General features: G+C 40.1%; 1 protein-coding gene and 1 long non-coding RNA gene across 7 annotated transcripts in view; one reads left to right on the forward strand and one right to left on the reverse strand.

Moving 5' to 3' along the window:
* Positions 1-21,401, reverse strand: part of GNAL (G protein subunit alpha L) — a 148,150-nt gene that overhangs the window by 11,894 nt on the left and 114,855 nt on the right. For 5 of the 6 annotated variants that reach the window (XM_072998797.2, XM_020793527.3, XM_020793525.3 and 2 more), the window contains exons 6-9: positions 5,357-5,411; positions 4,618-4,691; positions 3,082-3,140; positions 1,944-2,064 (exon numbers count right to left, since the gene is read on the reverse strand). In XM_072998797.2, coding sequence (XP_072854898.1) covers positions 1,944-2,064; positions 3,082-3,140; positions 4,618-4,691; positions 5,357-5,411 — 309 coding nt within the window. Of the gene's footprint in view, positions 1-29; positions 562-1,943; positions 2,065-3,081; positions 3,141-4,617; positions 4,692-5,356; positions 5,412-21,401 lie in introns of those variants that run through there. The other variant, XM_072998796.2, reaches the window with a different exon arrangement.
* LOC144588550 (uncharacterized) lies at positions 523-21,178 on the forward strand. Its single transcript, XR_013544160.1, has 2 exons — positions 523-587; positions 11,751-21,178. It is a non-coding gene; the product is annotated as an uncharacterized LOC144588550 (long non-coding RNA).

The following is a 21,401-nucleotide window of genomic DNA, read 5'->3' on the forward strand; positions in this document are numbered from 1 at the left end:
TATCACTTTTCTGTTAATGTAGTCAATTCTTTTTCTTTTTAAAAAACACTTTTATGTAATTATAAGTGAATTTTGCAAGTGAATTATATATGTAGTATGGTAGTTTGGTATGCTAACAAGAAGATATTTTATATCTACATTTACATTGGAAGGTATGTTTAAGCAGCACTTTATACTGAAGCCAGACCAATGTACAGTATGTTCTTCCATAGCTACTTTTATGTTAAACAAACCAGATCTAATGATTCTACTTTTCCTTACATGTGATCACAAACTGTAGACAAAGGTTTTCATATACTGCTCAGAAATTCATATCCCTGGTTTTTGCTCAGAATTTTGCTTGTAGCAGCAGATAGCCAGATGATCTGTTGTCTTCCTCATCTCCATGTGCTGCTACTTTCTCCAGTTAGGCTTGTCCCCTTCCCCTGAACCCCTTCGAAAGGCCACTGGAACAACCGGCCATGTCAGTAAAATAAGGTCTGGATTCAAAACTATTTCTTGCAGGACTGCCAAGGCCTCTTTCTGAACCATGCATAGCTTGCAACATCAATGCCTTCTGCTCTGTGGATGAGAATGTCATCATGTAGGTAAGAAGTAGTGCAAGAGCCTGCTTTGCTCATTCTCCTTCCAATAAGTTTTCCTTTTGTGCCATGTCTTTTAGCTTATAAGCCTGCAAGCAATAACTCCCTTAATATTGATCTGTGGTAGGCAGCTTTGGGGAGTGCTTGGGCTGCAGAAAGGGATATTTGAATACTTCAAATAAAGTAATTTTAAAAATCAAATAAATCCAGCATGAAGAAGAGTTCTAATTAGCTCTTTTGCTCATTACTTTTCATATTTTGCTCATCCTTAATTTTTCCCCCTCCTAATGGACTGACAAGGTTAACTATAAATATTGCCATTTAATCTATGGGGTGATAGGCAAACACTGGCATGCATGAAATTCAATTATAAAGCAAAGCATCCTGCATTTGAATGGACTGACAGAGTCCTTGCCAGTGTAAATTCTGTGAATAAACTTCATTTCAGTAAAACAACACTAACAAATACTTTCTAATGTGGAAGAATTCGCATAAAAACCACACTCGGTAAAACAAATGGATACACCTGCAATGTATTAGAATTGCATAGCATCAATTACGGGAATAATTTTCAAAGAGAAAGACTGAAATAGAGGAGGGGGTTTCTCCACCCTCCCTTTTAATGTCACAATCCATGGATTATATAACACGATTGTCACCTCAGAAAACACTCTCCACAGCTCTATTTGGGTGTGAATTTACCAACCACACTTTCTACAGAATGGGACGATGTCGAGCACTTCCATTCACATCACATGAACTGCAGCCCTAACACTCTGCGAGAAAGGAGCAAGACAGCTTGTAGAAGAGGTGGGATGGATTGCTCTTATTGAAAACGCATGTGGTTGCCAGAAAATAGAGTGAACCAAATCATAGCAAAAACAAACGAAAGAGCAAGCTATATGCCCATCTGATCACCCTCTCAATTGTTTCCACTTGGCAATACTTAAGATATCTGGATTGGGAGCATACTGTTTACAATGATGTATTTGTATATTAGAACTGTATGTAACTACCTTTTCTCTAGTGAGGTTAAGACAGTGCACATGGTTCTCCTTCTCCCATTCTGTCCTGCTAACAACCCTGTGAGAAAAATCAGGCTGAGACAATGCAAGCAGTCCAAGGTCACTGAGGGAATTTTATGGCTGAGCAGGGACTAGAATCTAGATTTCTCAAGTTGCAGTCCAATATTTTATCAGTATCCATAATATATCTCCAACACCAGGCTTTTTTTTGAAAGCACAAAACAATCAGAAACAAAATTCAGATATGTTTAAATTTTCCACAAAGTTTTTCTAAATGCTTAATGACATTTGTTAGTTTCATCAAACACATACAATTTCTTTCTGCATGGAAATCTACCTGTTATTCCAGATGCTTTTGAAAAGGTCCAAAGACTCCCGTAATCTGTTGGTGTTGTTATCTTCTCTTATGACCATGTTGTAGCTGCTACAGGCCACAACGAAAATAATGGCCGTCACATCTGTGGGATATTATAACATGGACAAAATAAAGAGAAATCAAAAATTTAATCAAACAAATATATGCTGCACAAGTTATTACTGTAAATGCTTGAACATATTTTACAATAGCATTTATAATATTTATTTATTTATTTGGCTTTTATACCACCCATCTAGATAAATCTACTCTGGGCAGTTTACAGTCCAAAAAGCAATAGAATTAAAAACATCAATTAAAAAAACTAAAACAAGCAAACATAATCCAAGATGGAAAAACTAGGGGAAGAAATTAAGTAATATCAGGAGGGAAGGCCTGCCAGGTCTTCAGTTTATTTTAAAAAATTCCCAGTGAGGGAGCCAGGCAGATCTTAGGGGGAAGGATGTTCCAAAGGTGAAGTTGCCAGAATTATAGAGGCAAAATGATAAAAGATTTTCTAAAGCTAAGAAATTCAGCTCAATCTATATTTATATCCCGCCCAGAGTGGTTGAATAGACCAGATGAGCAGGATATAAATTAAATAAATAATCTATATAAGGCATATTTGCAATATACAGTGGTGCCCCGCATGACAACGATAATGCGTTCTGGAAAAATCGCTGTTATGCGAAATTGTCGTCATGCAAAAAACAATTCCCCATTGGAATGCATTGAAACCCATTTAATGCGTTCCAATGGGGAAATTACCTTGTTGTCCAGTGAAGATCGCCCATAGGGGAAGCCATTTTCCGAGTGCCGATCAGCTGTTAAAATGTCTGCCCTGCGAAGCATGGTTCTGGAAAACACAGGGCAGCCATTTTGCGGAGCCAGAAAAATTGTTATCTTGCAAACAAACGGTTTGCGAAGCATGGACCTAATCGACGTCCAGTGGAATTTCCCCATAGGAATGACTGTTTTGTGAATTGCTATAGTGATCGCAAAAAGTCACCGTCCTGCGGATTCGTCGTACAGTGGGGTTGTTGTCTAGCGAGGTACCACTGTAATGTAAAAGGAGATAAACAGCCTTGGAATAAACTTGTAATGCAAAAGTGTACCTTACCATTGAAACACTGTATCCATTTTCTTCTTTCGTCTCTCTGACCACCTACATCGAACATGCTATTGAAAAATCAGAAGGTGTTATTTTCATAAGTGCAAGGAAAATCATACTTTATGTATTATGTGATGCTTCTTTCATAATTCCAGATGGAATTGCAGTAAATATTGCATGAAAGATAAGCAGAACATTCTTACTTTTTTATTTTTTATTTTTGGCAGTCACTCATATTCTTAAGGTTGCTGCAAAACCTTATATCCTATTACTGATGCTGTATTGCTGACCACACTAGGGAATTTAGCATTAACAGCTGCTGGGTCAGCTGAGTTCAGAATGCTCAGTTTGTAAAAAGGCAAAAACTCTGGCTGAGATTGCAAACTTACATACAAGTATGCCTCAGTCACTATATTCGGAACTTAACAAGAAAGTGCCAAAATGTATTGTTAAAAAGATAGCAATCCATTTCTTTAGCTATTCACAGAAATGATCTCTGAAATCCTCCAACACTCATCCAAGATGAAGAAGTTATTCAGGATTACTACACTTGTACAGGCTGGGACATGAGAACATTACAGGATATATGAACATCTCAAACAGATGAAAAGGTTAGGATTAGAGATGGGAGTATTGGTATTCGTATACGAATTCCCCCGCAAAGGTGGAGATAACGAGGGTCCTGCCCTATTCAATCACCAATATGCTAATGCTGCGAGGTACGTGCTGCTGTCCTATCGCTCTAGAGATTGCAGTTCCCGAGCCACCCCTGGCAGGAGGCGGGACGACAAGCCTCTCTGCCAGGTCGGAGAGTGGCTTGGCGATTTAGATCTCTGGAGTGATAAGACGGCAGTGCGGACCTCACGGCATTAGCGCATCAGTGAATGGACTGTCCCTCATTATCTCCACCCGTGCGGGGGTATTTGTATTCACATACAAATATGCTCATCTCTAGTTAGAATTAAATTCCCCACTTTGCCTCCTTGACAGGTGCTAGGACTCGATCCATACGGTCCCTTTAAGCTCTGTAGTTCTAAGATAATGATGATAATGATGATACGCTAATGTTAATTAGAATTCTGATTCTAGGACTTACATTTATTTTGTAGACAAAATTATGAAATTTGACTTCCCAATTTGGATGTGTCGTTACCACTAAGTCCAAAATACTTTCAGTCTTTAGCTTTCAGTATATAAAGACACAGAAATATTTCCCACTGTGCTTAGTTTAGTAAATTAATCAATGAGTCTTCATATTTTATAAACAACAGAGGTATGCAGATATGTGATTTTGGACTATGTTTGCATTGGGAATTCTGGGACTTGTAGACCAAAAACACAAATATACATACGTTTAATAAACAATAATTTAGAAGTACTTGATCAGTAAAGATTATGCTACTCTACACCTTTTCAGTTTTTCTCTTCCTTTGTGTCCTAAAAGGGCAAAAATACCTGAAAAACATAATTTTATAATTTTGAAAAGGCAGTTTAGTTGTTTCCACTGACTGGCCACAAAAGACAGATTATGATTACAGTACTTACTGAAAATTTACTTTATCTACTTGGAACCTTGTTTCAAAAATCCCAGATGTTAAAACTCTGCATCTTAAAAGATCCTGGAAACAAGAAACAAAATCAGTATATGACATTTTCCACTTTTAAAAGGCATGCAATTATACAACTGGATTATAATGCTACTTTTCAAGTAAAGATGAGACAGCCATCTGTCCAGGATGATATGAGGTCTCCTGATTTAGGCAGGGGGTTGGACTAGAAGACCTCCAAGGTTCCTCCCAACCCTACAATGATTCTATGTGAAATACCAACATTTCAGTCATTCAGGAAGAATGTGATCATTCTCCTATATGCTGAGATCACAGACATACTTTTGAAGACTTCTTAATTATTGAGGAACTATCCAATATAATTTTGCAAACTGTTCATCTCCCTTTCAGACAGTTTGAGAAGTGCCCAGTTTCTTCATGTGTCACTCTCCCACAACACAAAAATTGAATGGCTATGAATTTATTTTAGGTACTATTGTGATACATGTCTCTCAGTAATAGGAGACTGATGGACACACAAAACAACAGTCGCAAGTCTTTGTGTTACCAGCACAGTACATTTTAAAAATTGTGGTTAGTAACTTATAATAGGAGACTGGATTAATTCATCCATTGCTCATCTAATACACGTTCCCCTCAAATAAATTGTGTTTGACATTAAATAATGTATAACTTTGACTTTTAATTTATTACCAGTTGTTTCTGATTTTACTCACCTGATCTGTGGGTGTGTAGTCGGGCATACTGACACTGTCTATTCTTTCTAAAAAGCTGGGAGGGGAAAAGCATAACTGTTATGTACAGAAGATCTAATATTAAAACTACAACTGCCACCCAACCCCACTGACATTTTTTTATACTACTCATGATCAAAGAATAGAAAAAGTTACTGTTGGAATAGGCAAGCATCGAAATCTGTAAGCAAACAGCCCTCTACCTGATACATGCTGCAGGACAAATGCCAAGTATTGTATTTCTCTCTCCTTGCAACCAATCTGTCAAAATGTTCAAGTCAAGATTTTCTTGCAAAAGCCATTCGACCAAAATCCTGAGACTAACCATCCTCCCTATGACATATTCCTACCTTATTTCCAGATCAGAGAGTTACATGTTCACTTAGAGTTGTATTTTCACGAGCCAGGCAAGAGATACAGGGTATGGTACAAGAGTAAGGCAAGGGAGAAAAACTGAGACAGATCTGCTGGGGGAGATGTAAATGCTAGCAGGATTAGCCCTGAATCTGATTACAGTACCTGAATTTGAAAGGCAAATTGCCATAGCAACTACACAGGCTGCTTGCTTGGGAATAACTATTTGGCGAAAGGTTTAAAGAGGAGCGGGCCCAAAGGGGGAAGAAAGCTAGGAGGTTCCCCTGCTGTTGCTCAGCTACAGTAATCAGATATCTCCCCTCAAGTAACTGCTTACATTTTGAATATGCACTTTGATTTTACAGAAAAAACATAGAACATCGGAGTCGTCATAATTTGGAGTGGTGCCTGGATATATAATGTTGTGAGTGCCTTGCACACATATTAGATAACACTTCTGACAATAGCAATAATGATAACACAGTCTTTTTATCCCTACCATGCTAAATTGTGACACAACTGATGTGAAAGAGTCAAACCAGTCAGCAATTCTTGATGTTCCAAGAATTTTCACTTTTAGCACTAATAGCAGCTGCAGGGAACTTAGATTTAGATCTGGGTTGTAATAATGCAGAAGGAGTTTTTTAAACATTTCCAACTGCACATTTGTCTGACATTAATGAACCTCACCAGAATGCTACTAGTTGCAGTGGAGAAACAGGACAGATATTCATACAGCATTCAGAGAAAAGATTTATCTCCCCCTCTCCTGCATCACAGACCTGATTCAAATGATTGCTGATCTCCCCCATACAATATTATATGTCAAAATCCAATGAAAATCACAAGGCAAAGACTGAAGATTTGTTCAAGGAAGGAAAGACACAGGACTTCCACTCTGCCTACAAACCGAACAGTTTTAGTTCCCATGAAAATCCTCTCCCTGCAGGAAGTATTTTCATGCACACGGTGAATTCCATGCTAGGTATCATTAAAAAGATTGAAAATAAAACAACCAACATTATAATGCCATTGACACTGGTAAGGCTCCACCTGGAGTATTGCGTACAGTTCTGGTCACCGTACCTCAAAAAAGACATTGTGGAATTGGAAAAGGTGCAGAAAAGAGCAACTAAAATGATTCCTGGGCTGGGGCACTTCTTTTATGAGGAAAGGCTACAGCACTTGGTGCTATTTAGTCTAGAGAAAAGGCTCCTGAGGGGGGACACGATTGAGACGTACAAAATTATGCAAGGGATAAAGTGGATAGCTCCTTTCCCTCTCACACAATAACAGAACCGGGGAACATCCACTCAAATCAAGTGTTGGGGGAGTGAGAATAGACTAAAGAAAATATTTCTTTACCTAGCGTGTTGTTAGTCTGTGGAACTGCTTGCCACAGGATGTGATGATGGCATCTGGCCTAGATGCCTTTAAAAGATGATTAGACGGGTACCTGGAGGAAAAGTCCATCACATGTTACAAGCCATGATGGGGATGTATAATCTCCAGGCTTAAAAGGAAGGTACCTCAAAATGCCAGATGCAGGAGAGGGGTATCAGGAGACAGGTACCTAGTTGTCTCGTGTGCTCCCAGAGGTATCTGGTGGGGCCACTATGAGATACAGGTAAATGGATTAGATGGGCCCTTGGCCTGATCTAGCAGGGCCCTTATGTTTTTAAGTGCTGATCTGAGTATGCCAGGTTGACTTAGAGCTAAAGTTTCCTTATTTTTAACAATTATACACTATCCTAATGTTCTAGTTCAATGGTTCCCAACCTTGGGTTTTTGTGGGCTGCAATTCCCAGAAGCCTTCACCACCAGCTGTGATTATCTGGGGTTTCTGGGAGCTGCAGTCCAAGAACACCTGGAATACTCAAGATTGTACAGTTGTACAGGCCAAAATCCTGTTGTGAAGCTCCACCTGTGCAACATGAATTACAGTACTGGCAGCAGAAGAGTGCCGCGGATTTAAAGCTTCCCTTTAAAAGCAATGCAGGCCCCAAAATTGCAAACAGTACAATAAAGTTTCATGCATTCCAAAATTGCAGAAAGGAGACTTCAATCAGCGGCAATCTGCTGCTGTTAATGATGTCATTCCTGTAGCACAGGCAGAGCTGCACAATAGGATTTTAGCCAATGTCTGATGAACTGCTAATCCTAACACATTAATTAGGTACAAGTATCTTCTCCATATATAGACTGGTGTTTTCTTATTTGGGGGTTGTGACAAAGTGTTTTCTGGTGGGTTGCAGGTCACCTTATATGTGTTGTAGCCCTTGGTAAATAATTTCTTCCTTGACCTTTCAGAGCAGGATATTAAAATTAGCATATATGTGTATGTATGAGAAACAGGCCCCTTGGAGGGAGAAAGAAGCTTGAGAAGGGACTATTTACCCCATTAAAAATGCCATTTTATGCAAACCTGGCAGGAGGGTTACAGGTTTCTTGGCTATTATACATAAGGGGGTCACAACTTGAAAAAGTTTGGGAACCACTGGTATAGACATATATGGCATGTACAGATATCTTCTCAGTACATAGGTATATGGCACCATTATAAAAATTCTCCATGTGTAGCAAATGTTTATGTGTCTTCTGAAACTGTGGCTGGAGCTATATATCTGTGATTTGTATGCGGATTCTAAATGATGCTTTCTGATCAAACATTCATTTCTGTAGTAATGGAAAAAATAGTTTAAATCAGTGGTTAACCTTGTGTTACTCAGGAGTTTTGGACTGCAACTCCCAGAAGCCTTCACCACCAGCTGTCCTGACTGGGGTTTCTGGGAGTTGTAGTTCAAAAGCATCCGAGTAACAAAGGTTAAGAACCACTGGTTTAAATAGTATGTTGACTCCCAAGATGTCCTGAACACAAACTTAAATCCATATAACTTTTTTGATAATTATTTCTGTAAGGTTAAATGAAGTAACATCTTTTATATTAAGCATGTACTTTTAGGAGCAATTCTTGTAGATTTCAATAGGATGCATGGATTACAGTCTTGAACAAATGCAAAAATAGTTAATATTCTATACTAACACACATTATTTTTCTGCTATCTCTAATCATGTTACTGCTCACAGTTGGTCTTTTGTTGTTGTTCAGTTGTGTCTGACTCTTCGTGACCCCATGGACCAGAGCACGCCAGGCCCTCCTGTCTTCCACTGCCTCCCGGAGTTGGGTCAAATTCATGTTGGTAGCTTTGATGACATTGTCCAACCATCTCATCCTCTGTCGTCCCCTTCTCCTCTTGCCCTCATACTTTCCCAACATCAGCGTCTTTTCCAGGGAGTCTTCTCTTCTCATAAGATGGCCAAAGTATTGGAGCCTCATCTTCAGGATCTGTCCTTCCAATGAGCACTCAGGGTTGATTTCCTTCAAAATGGATAGGTTTGTTCTCCTTGCAGTCCAGGGGACTCTCAAGAGTCTCCTCCAGCACCACAATTCAAAAGCATCAACTCACTTCCATACATCACTACTGGAAAAACCATAGCTTTGACTATGCGGACCTTTGTCGACAAGGTGATGTCTCTGCTTTTTAAGATGCTGTCTAGGTTTGTCATTGCTTTCCTCCCAAGAAGCAGGCGTCTTTTAATTTAGTGGCTGTTGCCCCATCTGCAGGAATCATGGAGCCCAAGAAAGTAGAATCTGTCACTGTCTCTTCCCTTTCTATTTGCCAGGAGGTGATGGGACCAGTGGCCATGATCTTCATTTTTTGATGTTGAGCTTCAGACCATTTTTTTTCACTCTCCTCTTTCACCCTCATTAAGAGGTTCTTTAATTTCTCCTCACTTTCTGCCATCAAAGTGGTATCATCTGCATATCAGAGGTTGTTGATATTTCTTCCGGCAATCTTAATTCTGGTTTGGGATTCCTCCAATCCTGCCTTTTGCATGATGTATTCTCCATATAAATTAAATAAGCAGGGGGACAATATACAGCTTTGTTGTACTCCTTTCCCAATTTTGAACGAATCAGTTGTTCCATATCCAGTTCTAACTGTTGCTTCCTGTCCCACGTATAGATTTCTCAGGAGATAGATAAGGTTGCCAGGCACTTCCATTTTTTAAGGACTTGCCATAATTTGCTGTGGTCCACACAGTCAAAGGCTTTTTGCATAGTCAGTGAAGCAGAAGTAGATATTTTTCTGGAACTCTCTGACTTTCTCCATAATCCAGTGCATGTTAGCAATTTGGTCTCTAGTTCCTCTGCCCCTTCGAAATACGGCTTGTACTTCTGAGAATTCTCGGTCCACATACTGCTGAAGCCTGCCTTGCAGGATTTTGAGCACAACCTTGCTAGCATGTGAATTGACTGCAATTGTACAGTAGTTGGAGCATTCTTTGGCACTGTAAAGTTGGTCTTTACAGTACCACAATCCCCCCTCCTTCCCCCCTTGTCTTGTTTTCTGCTTTCTGTCTTCTGTGGGAATGTTTACAAAATCAGATTATAATAGAACCGAACACTGAACACCAAACATAGGTCATAGATTACTGCCTGTGTGAGATGCAACCATACACCACTGACCTTTACAGAGGCATGAATGTTTTACTTGTGAACGCTGTATTTTACTCCATATGTTTGAAGAAGTGGCCTTGTCCACATAAGCTCCCATTAAAATATAACAATATTTAAGGTGCCACAAGATTTTTGTCTTTTTGTCTTTTTCCTTTTTCCTTGGGTTTTGCCTGAACCTGAATCGGTAAACTATCCTAGCTGAGGCCACTAGAGATGGGCATGAACTGCCAATTCAGTAGTTTTTGCTGGTTCGGTCGATGTCCACACAGCTGATCCACAGTTTGGTGCCCCACATCATCTGGAGGGCACCCACTCAAGGCCAGCACCTAGAGGAGGTGGGGCAGGGAGGTCAGGATGCTGCTTCCGAGTGGGTGCCTGCCAGAAGCGGTGGGGTGCTTAACTGCAGATCAGCTGTGTGGCCTTTGGTTGAACTGGCATGAATCAGCAGTTTGTGCCCATCTCTACTGGCTGCAAATATTTTTGACAGCTCCCAATATACTTGCTGGTTTGCAAATTAACATCTGCAACAGCAAGATTTTAAAATAACTAATAGGGCTGAGAACTAAAATATGACTGCAGGCTGTTGCCAACAAAGAATCCTCTTTCCATATGCATTCTAAGTTGTTTTCTTCAACATTTGCTCTAGTATAAACAAGCTCAGTAAGTAACTGCCAAAATTAAGCAAAAAACCACAGTAATAAGTATAGTAGGGATACCTGATTTTTTAGCCTGTCTTTAATATTTCACAGTGGTTATGGGGTTATGGAGAAAGCTAAAATGAAAACTATTCTTCAGTTACTTACATTATTATATCTATCTTTAGATATGAGAGTATCTTTAGCAAGTTGCTAAGGAAACCAGCTGACACTTTCTTTGACAAGCAATCACTAAACCTTGTCTCATGTAGGCAGAGAACTTAAGAAGTGCAGATTTCAACCTGCACTTTCATTTTTTAAGTTTTAAAAGGATTTGGAGCTGAGATCTCATAAATAAATAAATGAAAGAAAACTTAATGTTTACATTCTATGTGAGGAATCCTTTTCTAAACAAAATGAGAAGGGGGAATCAATGTGCAATCTTGTAGACCTGAAAAACCTAGAACATGTGCTTAATGCTCCTGTTGAAACAAAAGCGACTTTGAAGGCATTAATTTATTTGGATCCTGCTGTCATATTATCTCAATGGATATTTCATATTAAAAGTTGTTGGGGGAGAATTATTGGTTATCACATATGTATATTGTTCAAAATGCTGCTAAATATGGAGAAGATTCCTGAGATTCACAGTGCTTTTTAAATACAATTTTAAAGGGAATTCTTAGCAGAGTATATAAAAGTCTTAATTCTGCAGAGTGTCCATTAATTGTCCTGTACTTGTCTTGCTACTGGTTCCAAATACTGCCTTCTATGCATAGAGACTTTCTACATGACTCAAAAAACTGCTTTTCCAGTGTTCCTAATCATATGGAAACTCTCTAATAATACTCTCCTTTTCACACAGTTGTCCTCTGAGTATGAAAGCAGAAGACCAGAGGGGAAGAGCTAGGGTGTTCCCACCCTCATTTTATTCTCAATGGAACCAACATTTTTGCATCTCCAATAAGGCCTCTATTTTCTGATGTTCAGGAAACTGTCTCAACAAATTATCTTAAGGCAGCAATGACCTTGACAACATGGGGCTAAATATGTGACAACCTTCAAAGCATTTTTTGATTTTGCCTTCAATCATACCTTCTTAACAGCGCTAAAGTAAAAAACAATAATCCGGATTGCCATAAGTCTTTTGCCATCATAGCTGAAACATTCAGTCATCAGGAAACTGCTTATTAAAAAAAAGTCACTTTCCTAAGCATTTCAGCGATATTTTCAATCTTCTATAAGCATGCTCTAGGGGGCAGCAATAACTAAACAAAATACACCAGCACACATTCCATTGGGGCAAATGACAAAAACAACACAACACAACACATTCTATATTCCAAATTATTTACACATCTGGTTTGAGTCTAGTGTGGCTTACAGACACCTTGGAAAAGTTGCTGTGTTCTGATATCTGTACAAAATAAGTTGACAGCCTAGGGCCCCCGAGTTTGAATTACACATTGAGTCATCCTTTACCATTGGGTATGCTAGCCACAGATGATGGAAGCTACAGCCCAATTTCTGTAGGGTCATACTTTTCTCACTCTGATTTAAAATTAATTCCAAGACAAGCGTACGTACTCAGCAGACATACCAGGTCTGGGCATTTCACTAATTGCTAGATAATAGACAAGAAAACTACACACATCAAATACAATATTTCTGCAAAGACAGTTATCATTTTATAATACAAAATGATTCACAAGCACACACCTGAACTAATAAACGCATGCAAATAAAGATTTTAGCCAGGCTGGAAACATTCTCTTTTTTAAGTAATAGTGGTCAAAACTACAGTGGGGTCTTGACTTAAGAATGGCTTGAGTTAAGAACATTTTGACTTAAGAACCGCTCTCATAGGAAAATATTGACTTGATTTACATACTTAGATTTGAGTTAAGAACTGAAAAAAAACCACGTGGGAGGCAGGGAAAGTGCAAAATTTGAACTTTCAGTTAACTGTTGGCCAGTGAAAAGGGTGCCTGTCTGCTTCCTCACTCCTCCCAGCGTTTAGAGAGTGGATTGGGAGTCTTCAGACTGCCTGGTACTGCCTGGACTGTATTTTCCCTGCCTTCCCTGAACCTTTCTTGACCTAAGAAAAAAAGAAACAAAATATCCCCCTCTAGTGGTCGAAGTCGGAATAGCAGCTTCCCATTAGTTTCTATGGACGGAAAAGAGCAGATACGGATCAAATGGTTTTCAATGCATTCCTATGGGAAATGCAGATTTGACCTGAGAACTTTTTGACTTGAGAACCGCCTTCCAATACGGATTAAGTTCTCAAGTCAAGACCCCACTGTAGTTGCTTGACAAACATTATTTTTCAAATACAGAAGTTGCTGACAGTGGCGTGAATTTGGATAAAATTCTCTTTTCCCACTAAACGGAATGTGTGAAGCTATTTTCAGCTTAACAGATATTTTGACTTCTGACTTAAATCTTTAACCTCTGTTTTAATACAAACAATATTAAAATGTATGTCCAGAAAACTGTCATCTACACAGAGAGTTCGGTAGTATCTCACAGTATCAAAATTTAAATAGGCATCCCAGTTGTAGTGTTCAGATGGAAAACATGATTTTTCCTGTTGTTTTTACCACACAATTTCTAGGCACAAGAAAAGGAAGAGAGAGGACAACTGTGTGTAGCTAGTGATGTAATTCATGATAGGTGCTGCAATGTGGCTGAGCACAGCATAAAAACAAGAACTATTTAAAGATACTATCAGTGAACATTTAGCCAGATTTTCCCTCGCTCCTCTGAAGCTGTTTGGTTCATATCTGCTACAAGTTATTCAGACTGTATACAAAAATAGAGCCAACATTATTCTTATTATTTCTGTCATCTAAAGGCTACAGCAGACCTCTACAAATAAAATGAGCTGTGGTTTCCATCCAAATGACTCTGGTAACAGTTGCAGCACACACAGGGCTACCCAAAGGGACCCTATTTTCCTACTGCCCCTTCCATGGCACAGCACACTACAGGCTAAATGGGGAGCCATCCATCCAAGGGGATGACTGGTAGGTGCATGTCTACCTCCACCCTGTTCTCCTTAGCTTCATTCTGGAATTATTTACATGATTCTCTCAAGTGCATGATCAGAGGAATGCCCAGACTAGCCCCTCCCCCCATTTGTCATTCTTTCTCCCCGTGGAGAGCGTTGCATTTGTAGAGAACAGGTTCCTGTTTTTCCTGGGTACTTGTTCATGTGGAGAGCCTAGAAGGAAGCAAAAGATGTGCCATTTCTTCACATAAAGAGTGTGACTCTCATGTCCAAGGAAGCAGACTTGCCCATAAAAGCTCATATTAAAATACAACAGTTAGTCTTTAACGTGCCATGATGTTTGTGTCTTATTTTTCATTTTTATTTTGGTATTGGTTGATATGCTAGCACAGACTAACATGGCTACCTCTTTTAAAACTACTACTATAAAAAAGTGGTGATGTGGGAGAGAAGCTAGGATTCTCCCATAATCAAATTGAAGAAAACCAGCAAAGTAATGCCTGATCTAGGATCATCTTTGAGCCACACATGAACCTTCCTTTTCTTGTAACATATACAAGATAATGTGTAATGCACCATCATATGCCATGGTATGTATCCTGAAATCAAATGGAAAGGGGTTGAGAACAAAAGAACAAACAAAAAAGGGAAAAAAGCTCAATTAAATCCTGTGGGAATATGCTCTATTAAGTACTTAATTCTAATGTAAGAGGTACTGGTTTCTGGGAGCACCCAGTGTAGTGTAGTCAACCAAAGGGGGGAAAAAAGGAGTCAGGTTCTAGGAGACAGGTTCTGCTTGATGTCTCTTTGTTTACGTATAGTAGTGAGCACTAGAGGGTATCCTATACAGTCCATAATATAGACCATTTTGATTGCTGACATTGGTATCCTTAATATTTAGGCTGCCCTTTGATATGTAAAGTTTGGCATCCTTTTTCTGCTGGCAATGTGGACACAATACTGCACAGCAATATTGGGCAATTGCCTGGTGTTTTGAATTGTGGACAGATAAGCACAATATTCCACATTCATGAAGAAAGTTTAAAAAAGAACTGAATTTACTGGCTTTATGCTATACATAATTTCCAACAGCAGCTTCCCTCATGGAGAATTACACACTAAAGGATCCCAAAAGATGACCATACAGTCTGCACTATGATTGCTAGGGATGGCAGAGCAAAGAACAGTTGGGATGTTGCTGCATAATATTTTATGCCAAAATATTTTGAAGGGCTTCTTTCAACTGGGTGAAATTACGGAACAAAGGTGTAAATGAGTAAAACACGTACAATGGAGAAACATACACATCCGTTAACTTCTCAGGTAAACTAATGTTGCCATGCTCACTTTGCAAAATGCAGACCAGAAAGCTATGTTGCAATTTCAAAACCTTTTCCTTGGGGTAGGCAACCTGAGGAAGAAGAACTGTGGCTATACAGTTCTATGAAGATGCTGCCTGCATGTCTTCCAAAAGATGTACCTTTACCTTTAAAAACAAGGGGACAGGGGCTGGGAAAGACTGTTCCTAGAAACTAAGGTCAGTGTTAGGTTTTTAAAATCCTACTAGCTTTAGTTTAATTGGCTTTAATTTCTTCTGCTGCTAATGTTCTGCTGTTCCAGTGGATTGACTGGTATAATCTTAATTGCTCTGGAAAGTCTTTTGGATTGAAGTATATGTAATAAACATAAGTATTGCAGAAATATTGCAAATATAAGTACAGTGGTGCCTCAACTTATGACCATCCCGATATACGACCATTTCGAGTTGTGACCAGCTCCGGCCGCAAAATTTTGCTTTGACTTGGGGTCCGGAGCTTTGACTTGCAAACAGAAAAGAGGCAGGGAAAAAGGCGGGAATTCAAATTGTTAACCATTGGTAGGCAAAGCGGCTGCTTATTTGAAGCTCTTTCGCCCCAACAGAGAGTGTGTGTCGGAGGAGGCTTTGGACTGCCTGGTGCTGCTTTCTGCTCCTGAGTAAGTAAATTTACTTTGTTTTGCAGGGTGAGTTTGGGTTTTACAGGGGTTATGTTTCTGTGCTGTGATGTTTTTTGGTGTTTTTTCCAGCCCCATTACATTCCATCGCTGTGTGTGTGGGTGGTTTTTTGTTATTATTTTTCAGCCCTGTTGCGTTCTGATGGGGCTTGCTCTGTTTGTTTGGGGGTTTTTTGATAATTTTTTTTTTTGCCTGGAACGGATATATGGGGTTTCAATGTATTCCTATGGGAAATGGTGCTTCGACTTACGACCATTTCGAGTAATGCCCATCTTCTGGAATGGATTATGGTCATAAGTCGAGGCACCACTGTATTGCAAATATATGAATTGCAAATCATTTCAAAAATTCTAAAACTTGAGTAGGCTTTGACACAGGGGCCCTTTACACAAGCACTGGGGTTATTAGTAAGAACTGCTTTTCTGTTAATGCTTCTGACACCACTGGGGCAACATTTAAAATGGCTCAACTGTATGGGTATCCAGGGGCATCCTGCCTAAAAGGTGTGTGATTTTAAATTTCAGGAAATTGGACCCACAAGGAAAAATGTATCCAAAAAGGCCAGTAGCATTACTTTGACTTCATTCATACTTCTAAAATCATGCTCAAATAATGTAGGAGAAAATCCAATTTGTCTGTTACTGGATGTAAGAAAGTAGGCAAGAAGCAAAATTAAAAGGTCACAAGAACCTAGTTGATATACAAATTTTGTAAGTAACCATTAAAAAGAAAAAAATGCACAAATACCAGCTAGATTTACTAACTAGCCATCATTTGTGACTGCTCTCATTCCCCTTCTCTCCCTTGAGTATTCTGGATCACACAGATGCCTTGAGAGAAAATCAGGATCATATATCATTTGAGCAGGCTACATGGAAGATAAAAATAAATAGCAAAAGTTTCTTTTGTGCTGCTCAGAAGAGATGTCTGTTGTGTCTTGTTTGGTAAGTGGATCTGGGAATACTTACTAGTACCAGAAATATTTTACAAAGGAGGATAGATGAAAGGGGGAAAGTAGCCAGAGATGACTAATACCCAATTTAAAACAGGAATATTTCTGTCTGTATTGAACCAGCATATTGTTAATTTTAACATTAAGTGTAATCAGGGAAATAAGTAGAAGAATAATAATAATTATATGTCATCAGGTCAAATTCTGACATGTCTGCCCCCTTCCAAAGTCTTCTAGTTAGAGAGTACTCAAGAAGTGGCTAATTCTTCCCTTCTGGGGAATGGGGGAGTTCTGGACCATGTAGCTTGCGTACGGCTACACAGGCTGGTTCTTCTCCTGGGATACACAGTGGGGAACTTTCCCAACTTCTAACTCCACATCTAGATATTTAACTCATTGATATACCCAGCCAGCTAAACATTGCTACTTCTACTTCAATATATTGATAAAAACTTGAATTGAGGATTTATCCGACCCTCCACGTCACCCCTGTCTGCACCCGTTATCATTGTCAGAAAAAAGGGCGGAGGGCTCCACCCCGCAATGATTACCAGGCCTTGAATAAAATAACCATTCGGGACTGCTACCCCCTGCCATTGATCTGAACTCCTGGATCGCCTTAAGGAGGCACGGGTCTATACCAAGCTGGACCTCCATGGTGCCTACAATTTGGTGAGAATCCGTGCAGGCGACAAGTGGAAGACGGCTTTTGGGACTCATTATGGCCAGCATGAATACCTGGTCATGCCTTTTGGCCTGACCAACGCTCCAGCCGTCTTCCAGCGGTTCATGAACGTCATCTTCCAAAACCTGCTTGATTGCTTTGTGATCATCTATTTGGATGACATTTTGATTTACTCCCGAAACCCTGCTCAGCACACAGAACACATTTGTCAGGTCCTACAACGACTATGAGATGCCCTTTCCCGCAAACCAGAATACGCGATATCACCCTCCGAAGCGTTTCCGACTATTCTATCACCCTCAGTCTTTGCAGCCACTACAACCCGCTTGTCCCTGGCTGAGGAAATTCGGGCCAGCCAAGCTCAAGATCCCTGGGCCAAGCAATGCTTGCAAGAGGTCCAGGAGGGCTCTGTTGGAGACTTCGCTAACCACCAGGGTCTCCTATTGCACTGAGGGTTCCTGTATGTCCCTCCAGGGCCCCTCCGAGCCAACGTGCTCTATTTGATCCATGATTCCCTTCCTGCAGGACACTTTGGTCGATATACGATGCTGCACCTACTCACATGGGAGTTCTGGTGGCCCTGGGTTCGCGCTGACATTGCTCGTTATGTCGATTCCTGTGAGGTTTGTCGTCGAGCCAAGTATGTACCAGCCAAACTTCCAGGGCTGCTACATCCAATACCCACACCAGCTGGCCCTTTGGACACAGTATCTCTGGACTTCATTACAGACCTCCCATTGTCACAAGGGTACACCTGCATTCTGGTAATAGTGGACCTGTTCACCAAAATGGCTCATTTTGTCCCATGTCCCAAGCCTCCCACAGCTCCTGAAACAGCTCAGCTTTACCTTCAACATGTTTTTCCTTTACACGGGCTCCCAACACACTTAATTTTGGATCACGGCTCCCAATTTACCTCCCAGTTCTGGCAAGCCTTGCACACCAGTTTTAGGTACCCAGGTGCACTTGTTGTCAGTGTACCATCCTCAAACAGATGGGCAGACGGCACCCTTGAACAGTACCTACGTTGCTATACCTGCTATCAGCAAGATGATTGGGCTACCTTGCTACCCCTGGCTGAGTTTCCCTACAACAACGCCATACATTCATCCACAAAACAGACCCTATTTGCAGCCACCTATGGATACCACCCTCATTTTTTCCCAGCTGTCCTGCCGTTGACCGTAGTTCCTGATGCTGATGCTCACGTACATGAGTTGCAGGCTCTCCAAGATTACTCTGAGAACAGCTTCAGCAAGCTAAGAATGCGTACAAAACAGTGGCTGACAGAAAAGGGCAAGAAGGGCCACCTCTGAAACCAGGGGACCAGGTCTGGCTCTCCATCCGTTATCTATACCGACCTGGCTGGTCACACAAGTTGGACCCTTGGTTCGTGAGGCCTTATTTAATCACAGATCAAATCAACCCTGTTGCTTTTAGGTTACAACTCCCAGCCACTCTCTGTATTCACCCAGTTTTCCATCGGTCCCTCTTTGTTCCTGTTGTGGCACTGGACTCTGCCTGACCTCCACCTCTGGCTCCACCTCTACCCTTTTTGGTTGATGGCAAGGAAGAATACGAGGTTCGTCAGATCCTAAACTCCTGAATCTGCTACAGCCCTGAGGATCAATCATGGGAACCCGCAAGTAACTTACACCCCCGACCTTGTACAACAGTTCCATGCCTCCTATCCTGATCGACCCGTCCCATCTGAAGGGGGGAGTCCTGAGGAGGGGGATGGTGTCATGAGTTCAGCCGAAGAAGATCTGGAATCTGAGGGGTTAATTACAGCTGAGGAGAATGCTGGGCAATCAGAATCGCAGGCAGCTGAATCACCAACAGATTCTCCTCCCCCAGTAGCCAGAGTGAGGGAGAAGCTTCGGCAAGGACTCATGACACGGAGATCCGAAGCCCGCATGAATGCTTCCCATAAGAATATCAGATCGACCAGCCAAGGATGAGGTGTTTAGATGACTGCTGTTGCTGTAAAATCTGCACCCAGAGGCTTGCAAGCTTGTGGAAGCAACAAGTCAACACTTTGGCTCAGATCCACACTCCTGCTTATCCTGGACCCTGTTCTCTGGACCCTTGGCTTTGGACTCTAACTGCTGACTATGGTTCGTGTTTTGGCTTTGGCATTTTGGTATCTGCTTTGCATCTTCTGGACTTCTGATATTGGACTGGTTTATTGGACTGTTGCCTGTTGAAATCCCCTGGGAATGTGACAGTTATTTGGCTGTTCCCTGCCACACATTAGAATGTTTTATTTGAATCTTGGTGTGTTTTAATTTTGTACAGTATGCCAATAAAGGCAGTCATGATAAACAGCATTGCCTTGGAATTGCAATGATAATAACAAAAGACACAATTTAGCTGTTAGAAACCTGGTTCCATACTTAGTCACGGGAATGACCCAAACGAAAGGAAATAACTAAGACATGAGCAAAACAAAAGTATAAGCTCATGAAGATGAGGAAAGCTTAGAAAAATTATACGGAGAATGCAAAGCTACAGTTAAACATATGAAAACAGAATGCCAATTACAAGTACTTTGGAATTTTGTTGAATAAATAGTGAGATCATAGCTATGTAGTGTAAGTCAGACAGACGGACAGGAGCAACTTCCTTAAGAGGAAGAATGTATTATGCAACAGAAAAATAAAATTTGCTTTGCAAAGGGACACTGTGTAGTTGTATGTGTTCTCAATTCTACTTTGTGACAATAAATTGTGGCCTTCAAAGATGATTTCTATAAAAAGGTAGAAGTATTTAAAATGTAGATTTAGCAGGTTGCTAAGAATTTCTGGGATCATGAGGTAATCAGTGAAAAATATTAAAACAAATAACAGACCACGAAATAATAAAACACAAAAAAGGCAGAACGCTAGAATACTTTGTTGACATAATGTAAAACAAAAGTACATATCATTATAACTGATCATTCTAGAGAAAATAGATGTTAAAAGAACTACATGAAAGAGGAGTATATTGGAGAAGTTGGTTTAGATGCCACTTAACATTTTCTGTCTAGAGCTGCTGCATCCAAAGTCAAAATAGCTCTCATTAAGTACATGGTATATAGATGATTTTTCCCCTAAATTTACCATCAGCAAACATGTTGTACAGAAAATGCATAACTAGAGAAAAAGAAACATGGATAAAACTGGAATTACTGCCAATATTTTCAGTGTCTCTTGCAGAAAGGTACAAATATTAGAGTAACCATGGTAGAAGTCTATTGTGCGTGCAGTGCTGGCATGTAGAAGATTCCTGCTAGATATATAACAGAGCTGTGATTCCTCCCTCTTCTCATGTCCATGTGTAGGGTCTTTGTAATAAACCATTCTGAGGAAATTTGTATTTTCTCATCTTTTCTCTCCTTTGCCAAACAATGTGAGCTCCAACAGAATAAAAAATATAGGAGAAATACACACATAGGCCTACATACATGCAACAGAGAGAGAGGACAGAACAAATTACACTGACTCAGTGGATCTACTCTAGTTGAGATTTATTACTGGATTCACAGTACACTAGGATTACACTATTAAAAACACAATGGTGCTTAAATATTTATAATTATTCATGTTCAAAAGATTGTTTACAAGTATAACTGTGCCTTCATCGTGGGAAATTAAGCCCATGGGTTCTCAAGAGCTCCTTCTTTACATACATGGCTAAAATGCCGCTTAAGTCTAACACAATGATTTATTGTCTCTTGCTTGGCAGGATACTGTGTTTTCATATTTCCCTACATATATAAATCTTCTAATATTGGCTGAAGAAAGTACACAGACATTCTTGAATGTTTCTCATCACCAGATCTTTTAATTTTTTTCTTTTGTGAACAAACCCCAGAATGTTCCCTGTTTT

This window comes from Pogona vitticeps, chromosome 4, assembly GCF_051106095.1.
Source record: "Pogona vitticeps strain Pit_001003342236 chromosome 4, PviZW2.1, whole genome shotgun sequence".
Classification (NCBI taxonomy): Eukaryota; Metazoa; Chordata; class Lepidosauria; order Squamata; family Agamidae; genus Pogona; species Pogona vitticeps.